Consider the following 7,856-nt stretch of genomic DNA (forward strand, 5'->3'; position numbering starts at 1 on the left):
AAAAGAGTGGCTCACTGTGTCCAAATGCTGGTACAAACAGTGTGATTCATGCCATATACTTCATTTCCTCTGAGTAACCTGGGATTTTGGTACATGCTAAGGAGAAGATACCAATTTGATTAGCAATGAATGAAAATCTCAGGCATTGAGTATCCAGAAGACGCGTACTGGCAGACAACATGTCACATGTGCTGTCATAATTTGATGCTGGAGGAATTCAGTGCATCCTGGTTAACTCCACAGAGAAAGGGTTCCTAGATGCCTGCGCTTGGTCTCCTCTGGACTTCACTCCGTGCACCTTTTCTCTGTGCTGATTTGCCTTCGTATCCTTTCAGCATAATAAACCACAGGCATCAGGACAACTATATGCTGAGTCCTGTGAGTTCTTCTAGTGAATTGTCCCATCTGGGTGTCATTGGGGTGCCTCTAACACAACTGCATTATTCGAAATTTCTATTATTTGGGTTGATGTTTTATCACATCAGTCAAATGGTATTTCACAGAATACCTTTCCTTGAATCTGTTTTTCTTGGTATTTGCCTTGAAAATTCCTATATTCCAATATATCCATGTGAAGAAAGGTATAAAAGAAAGAGATGAAATAGTGATGTCAGAAAACACAAAACAAGATGGGGTGCCTGGGTGGCTTAGTCGGTTAAGTGTCCGACTTTCGCTTGGGTCATGATCTCGCGGTTCTTGGGTGCGAGCCCTGTGTCAGGCTCTGTGCTGACTGCCAGCTCAGAGCCTGGAGCCTGTTTCACAGTCTGTGACTCCCTCTCTCTCTGACCCTCCCCTGCTCACGCTGTCTCTCTCTCTCTCTCCTAGAAATAAATAAAACATTTAAAAAAGAAAAAGAAAAGAATCCTGATTACTGCCAAAATGTTCTACAGTATTGAAAAAAACAGTTAATTTTCTCCAGTTAAATAGAGCTTCATTCATTTTTCTAGTAGTTATGAATCAAGAAAGTAACAGGGATAACTAAAGAAAAAACAAAACTATAATACCTAGTATAATAATATACTACTGATTCTAGTTCTTGGTTTCTTTTTCTTCATATCTTATGAAATAAAAAAATATCGGTCACCTAGTAAAGGCAGTTATTGACAAAATAATCAAAATGTCAAAGATATTGCTACCAAAATGTCAGATGAATTATCCACTCCACCCTGAAAACAGCAGATTTGATCATGAAAGATCAAGAGAACTCATTTGCAGGGGAAAGACAAGGGAGTTATCTTATATAAAAATAGTTAAAAACTTGGCATTCTAATTGGCAATTATTCTTGGGAAGCCAGAGTTTAACAATTTCTGGAAAAAGTATAAAAGCATTTTACCTTAAAACTGTACCAGATAAAAATTTCTACATGACAATCCAGAATAATGCTTTCAATCTGGACAGATCATCATCACTAACACGGTCACCGGGGTACAGGTACAGAGACATTTGACATAAGAAACAAATATGAGATAAACATACATACACATGAATTCATATACACATGAATGAAATAATTTTAAGCAGGGCACCTGGGTGGCTCAGTTGGTTGAGCAACCGATGTCGGCTCAGATCATGATCTCACAGTTTGTGAGTTCGAGCCTCGTGTCGGGCTCTGTGCTGACAGCTCAGAGCCTGGTGCCTGGCTTTGGATTCCGTGTCTCCCTCTCTCTCTCTGCCCCACACCCACTTGTGCTCAGTCTCTCTCTGTCTCTCAAAAAGAAATAAATGTAAATAAATGTAATAAATAAATAAATAAAATTTTAAAAATTTAAGGAAAACAAATGAGAAAGACATAAGGCCCAGAAAACAAATTTTTTGTTAACTGAATAAATTGAGCCTCCTGACTTTTCACTACAGACAGGTGTAAATTTCATCATGGACTAACACGAGGCTAAGAACACAAGAGCTTCCTTCGCCTCCCCGTCTCTTCATGTGGCTTCCTTCAGACTCTCCTCCATGTGAGGGTTCAGCAAACTACGGCCACAGGCCAAATCCAAACTGCCATCTGGTTCTGTAACTAAAGTGTTATTGCAGCACGGTCACATGTCTTCACTTCCATATCGCTATGGCTGCTTTCTCACTACAATGGCAAAGCTGAGAGACCACATCGTCTAAAGTAGTCACTGGCCCTTAAGGAAAAACCTTGGCGGATTCCTATTTGATGCCATAATCAGAGTGTCCTCACTCAGATCTCATCGTATTACTCGTCTGCTTCAAACTCACCAAAAGCCCTGCATCAAACACTGCTGGCTCCCTCCCTAGTAGCCACTCCATAGTCTTCATTCTTGCTAGAGTCCCAGCTGTATCTGTCCCCTTACACAAAACAGGTGGCCTCGCTCCGCTTCAAACAGAAAAAGCATTATTCTAAGCTAATCCCAGTACCTGATTTCCCAGGGACTACTTCAGGAAGGAACATGTGATGTAACCTAGTCTTTCGAATGTTAGAGGAAGTCTCCTGCAAGCCTCTTCCTAGGGAAAAGAAACACAGAAAGAAAAACAGTCCTTCCAGCCATCGGGCATTGTCATGTGACAATATGATGCCTGGAGCTGCTGCTGCTAATTAGCCAACCAGGAAAGGAGAACTAAAAATACCACCAACTCCAAATTGAACAAGAGACACCTGGAATCCTGCGGACATCACTGAACCGTCAACACCATTCTGGTTCCTACTGTTTCAGTCCCTGGTATAAGTCACCGATTATTTGCCACTAAAAGCATTCTACCTGATAACTTTCCCAAGGCCTACAGGGTAAGAGCTAGTCCCTTCTACAGCACTGAAAAGCTTTCAGAAGCTCTTCTAGGCTAAGCATTCACCTCATTCCCAACCATTCCCTTAGCACACTTTGGGTACCAGCAAAACCCAACTGCTCATAAATCTGCAGTGTTCATGCGTACACCTCAGCCCTTGCACTGCTGTTTCCTCCACCAAACATGTCATCACGATAGATGTTCCTCCTGCCAAACATCATCATTCTGCCTCCTGACCTGGCAAACTTCCTCCTCACTCTGCATACTTACCTTAGACTCTACCCAGGCTTTGAAAACTCTCATTCCTCACCATGAACTTAAGGTAAGTGGAACAAACGCGAATGAGAAACAACAATGAGATTTATAAGCTCTACAAGACTCTGGCAAATAGGAAGCTCTAATTAGAGCAAATGATAATGACAGTGGTAATAACAAACTCCTCGAGTGTAGAGATTGTTTTTTGAATGTTTGTATTCTATGGCCATCATAATAACACTTCGTAGCTAAAGATACATAATAGTCATTTGTTAAGTGAACGCATGAAAGTGAATAAAAATGCTTTGAAAATTATTTTTTAAAATCCACAGCAAATTTTCGGGTGGATTTTCCACAGCTCTATTCTATTAGAAGCACCTTAAAATCAAAACTGTCGTCTATTCTATCTTTGTGTTTCCTGTAACTTGCAAAACCAACCTATAGAAGTTCTTTGGTAACAGTCTACTAAGTGAAAGCTTCCCTCATACATCTCAGATTGTACAAGGCAGCAGGTGCACATCTAGGGAGCCAAAGTAGCATTTTTGTTATTGTGGAACATTTCTGTGCTTTTATTATCATTTCTTGAGCCCAAGGCCCTATTTGAATATTTATTAATATAATCTTTTGACTAATGGCAACAGAATATCTCATTCTAACAAAATTACAGGGTCATGACGATTATCCAACAAACAGAAGAAACATTTTCCAACAAAATGAACTCAACATTTCTCGTTCTGGATATGTTGATGTTGTTGTTGTTAAATGTTTATTTATTTATTTGGAGAGAGACAGAGCATGCATGTACAGGGGAGGGGCAGAGAGAGAGGGAAAGGGAAAATCCTAAGCAGGCTCTGAGCTGTCAGCAAAGAGCCCGACAGCGAAGTCTGACACGGGCCTCAAACTCACCAACGGTGCAATTATGACCTGAGCTGAAATCAAGAGTTGGACACTTAACCGACTCAGACACCCAAGCGCCCCTCTCATTCTGTTTTGATTTATGAGGAACAAAGCTGATAATGGTGAGACCTTGCTGACACAATATGTAAAATAACCTATGCTTCTCCATGAGGCATTGCATTTCTTCTGGACTATTGGCAGCTCTCTGTAAAAAAGAATGTCACTTCCATTGCTGCACACTCGCTAAGTTTTATGGTTCTTCTTAGTTGCTATTTGTTCACAGTACCAGGAAAGTACTGTAGAATTCCCAGTTTGAAAGACAGTTCATTTTTTGGGGCGCCTGGGTGGCTTAGTCGGTTAAGTGTCCGACTTTCGCTTAGGTCATGATCTCGCGGTTTGTGGGTTCGAGCCCCGCGTCGGGCTCTGTGCTGACTGCCAGCTCAGAGCCTGGAGCCTGTTTCAGTCTGTGACTCCCTCTCTCTCTGACCCTCCCCTGCTCACGCTGTCTCTCTCTCTCTCCTAGAAATAAATAAAAACATTAAAAAAAAAAGACAGTTCATTTTTTAATCAGACAAATCACTATGTAATATTTACTCAGTAGAATCCATGTGTAAAAATGATATAAAAGATCCATTTTTATAGCAAGTGCAATTTGTTATTAGATGTTTACAGAGGAAATTTTTAAAACATACTAACCTAAAAAACTTTTTTTCTTAGGGCACCTGGGTGGCTCCGTTGGTTAAACATGTGACCTTGGCTCAGGTCACGACCCTGTGGTTCATGAGTTCGAGCCCCACATCAGGCTCTGTGCTGTCAGTAGAGGAGCCTGTACTGAATCCTCTGTCTACTTCCTCCTGCCCCTCTCCTGCTCACACTCTCTCCCTCCCCCCTCAAAAATAAACTCACGTTTTAAAAAATGTTTTTCTTTTTTACACAAAGACATCATATGGCATTTTAGAAATGGCGACTAATAGTGCCTCATATTTTCAATTACCTACAATTAACTTTTTTTCATTTTATTTCATTTTATTTTATTTTATTTATTTATTTATTTATTTATTTTACAAATAGTTTATTGTCAAATTAGTTTCCACATAACACTCAGTGCTCATCCCCACTAGTGTCCTCCTCCATGGAGGAGGATACAATTGACTTCTTAAATAATTCTGAATATTAGAGTATGAAAAAAGAAATTAAGAAAGAAAAAAATACACATGCAGTTTACACATTGGTGTTTTTTTCTTCATCGTTCTTTCGTCATCAAAACGTCCTTACTCTGACTTTACCTATGTTAGGACAACCAAGAGCAATTCACTATGTGAAGTCTTACCTGGATGGCTACTTTGGGAAGAATTTTTGGGTGTCTTTTCTTCTTTATAACTGGATATTGGTTGGTGATCACTATGGGTAAGAAAGAGTGATAAATGATATTACTATTTTAATACTGATATGAAAAACATTTGCGAAATATATCAAATTCTTAGAGTATTTCAAATATCAGAGCTAATATCAAAACTTGAATTACCCCATAGACTTCACATTGGTACATTCTGTAAACTTCTCATGAAGTACGTAATTAAAGAAGAAGAAACAGGAAGATGAACCAGTTATGAATTGAAGGCATTATAGCTCAGTCCAATTAGAATTAGCGTACCCGAATGGAAAGAGTTTTGAACTCAGAAGTCCTAGCTCTAGACCCAATAGCTATGTGTCCTGGGGTAAGCCACTTCTCTTTGGCTCAAAGTCTTCCTCTATCAAACAATTATCTTACTGCCTTATTTTACAAGGTTGATAAGAGGATTGCATGAGATATTACACCCAAAACATGGCCTCTCAGGCAAGGTGGTCCCCCTTCCTCTGGGAAAAACAACAGGAGACTTTCCATGACCTAAGGCTAAGAAAAGACGCCCCGCAGGATGTAAAGCAGGGGACAGAGACACCTGGGGAGCTCAGTCGGTGAAGCACCCAACTCTTGATCTCAAGGTGGCTGTTGATCTCAGGGCCATGAATTGAAGCATCCATAAGAAAAAAAGACAGGAAGAAAGCGGCAGGGGTAGAGATCTACTAACAAAGGAGAAAGGAAAAGTCTGATCTCTTCCTGGAGCATCATTTGAACCTCCCTGACAGCTTAGAGCGGGCCCAACAGGTTAGTTGGGATGTTTCTTCTGACAGAAAAGGCAAACAAGATTCTCAAAGGGGATCTGGCAACGGGAGCCTCAGCTAAGATATGGGTTCCACGGAAGGTCTCTGAGTGTGTCGGGAAAGGGGTGTGTGGCTACAGCCAGGAGGCCCAGCTGCCAGAACAGGGTGCTGGTGCTCTGGGATAGCCTCTGACCATATGGGCATGTGCAGTGAACTCAAACAAGTTGTAACTTGAAGTCTAAGTGTGGATCACCATGAAGACTGAAAAATCTGGATCAGCAAGGGCATCCCGGGAGCAAAGGTCAATCATGACCAGACTGCAGAACCGGTTGCAACAGCAATGCTGCAGCAACGGGATCAACGGAAACAGCAGAATGAGTACAGTGTCCTTTTTCCTCCAAATGACTGTGAGACAGGACGGTCTCGAAGAGCATCTTAGGGTGCTCCTTAGGTTCCCGGACAATTCAAGGGACAGAGCACAGGAGGGAGCTCTAAAGAAAACTACAGTGTTTTCTACAAATCTGAACATTTCAAGACCCACATAACGAGTGAGAAAACACAGACATGTCACATTATTTGTACCCCACGCATAGGGGTTACACTTGCAATGAAACGGATAAGGTTAGGATCCTGAAGGATGAAGGTCTCAAGAGTCCCGAGATAATGAATCCTGAACCCATTCCTCCTTCTAACGAGTCTAGTCTTTTGCTTGATTGCTGGCTAATGCTGTAGACTAACTCACTGACGTTCCCAAACTGCCTGAACCAAACTATGAAACCCCATCTGTTCCATACGAAGTAACAATTAAATTATTTGAAGACTCCATTTAGTAATAACCACCATTTTCATAGAAGCACATAAGAAACCCATTAACAAGAGCATATTCATCTGTACTCCACCCATATATATCTTGCTCAAGAAGAAGAATGACTATATTTGCTGATTTACTACTTGCAGCAAACATGACGGCTGTTCTAAAATAACAGATAACTTCCCTCTTGGGAATTTAGAGTCACTGAAACAGCCCATCTGATATATTTTCTCAGGTAACTATCTTGCCTATCTGTACAGAAGTGACCACATAAATGTCGAAGTGTTCATCTTTGTAAATGATCTCCAAGGCTCAAATGAAGGGACCAAAAGGAAGCTTCTTGTCCCACTCGGGTCATGTATGATAGAAGTTGCTAATTTAAAGTCCCTTGACGAAGAAGACACTCTGCTGAGGTCACTTATCTGGATGGGTAAAGGTTTTCAAAAAGAATTCCCCATGTCGTCCTTAATGGGATACAGTGCACTTCAAAGCCATCTTGAGGTCAAGGAAGTATAAAAAGTATCTGCAGGCTCCAAATGATACAATTCTAATGCTACTGGTAATGAAATAGTCACTACTGTGGTTAATGATGCTGAGAAGCATACGGTAGACACGTAATTAAATGCTATGCATGTAAGATCTCATTTACACACAACCACCCTCAAAGGATATATTATCATCCTCCGTTTCGTAGCAGGAAACGTATTTAGTGATGGTACGTAATGCTCCCAAGGTCACAACACCTAGCAAGCAGGAAAGCTAGGAAGTAAACCTAACCTTGTGTGAATCTAAAGCCCACCTCTTTTTTCTTCATCACCCACCTAGAACTTCTCCTCATTAAAGGAAAAGTCTATTCAATTAAAGTTATTTTCATATTTCTACCCATAGCAATTAAAAATAAAATCAAAAAAATATACTGGACTGAAAAGGATAAAAACTGATGAGCCAAAATATCTGGTAATAGTAATTAATCATCACTTAGAGTTCATTTAACAACATCAGTTA

General features: G+C 40.5%; 1 protein-coding gene across 1 annotated transcript in view; it reads right to left on the reverse strand.

Moving 5' to 3' along the window:
- ANKRD26 (ankyrin repeat domain containing 26) overlaps positions 1 to 7,856 on the reverse strand; it is a 110,383-nt gene that overhangs the window by 88,756 nt on the left and 13,771 nt on the right. Inside the window, exon 5 of the mRNA XM_077772392.1 lies at positions 5,229 to 5,299. Within this exon, the coding sequence (XP_077628518.1) occupies positions 5,229 to 5,299 (71 nt within the window). The remainder of the gene's footprint in view (positions 1 to 5,228; positions 5,300 to 7,856) is intronic.

The sequence above is a fragment of the Crocuta crocuta genome, unplaced genomic scaffold (genome assembly GCF_008692635.1).
Source record: "Crocuta crocuta isolate KB4526 unplaced genomic scaffold, BGI_CrCroc_1.0 scaffold96, whole genome shotgun sequence".
Taxonomy (NCBI): domain Eukaryota; kingdom Metazoa; phylum Chordata; class Mammalia; order Carnivora; family Hyaenidae; genus Crocuta; species Crocuta crocuta.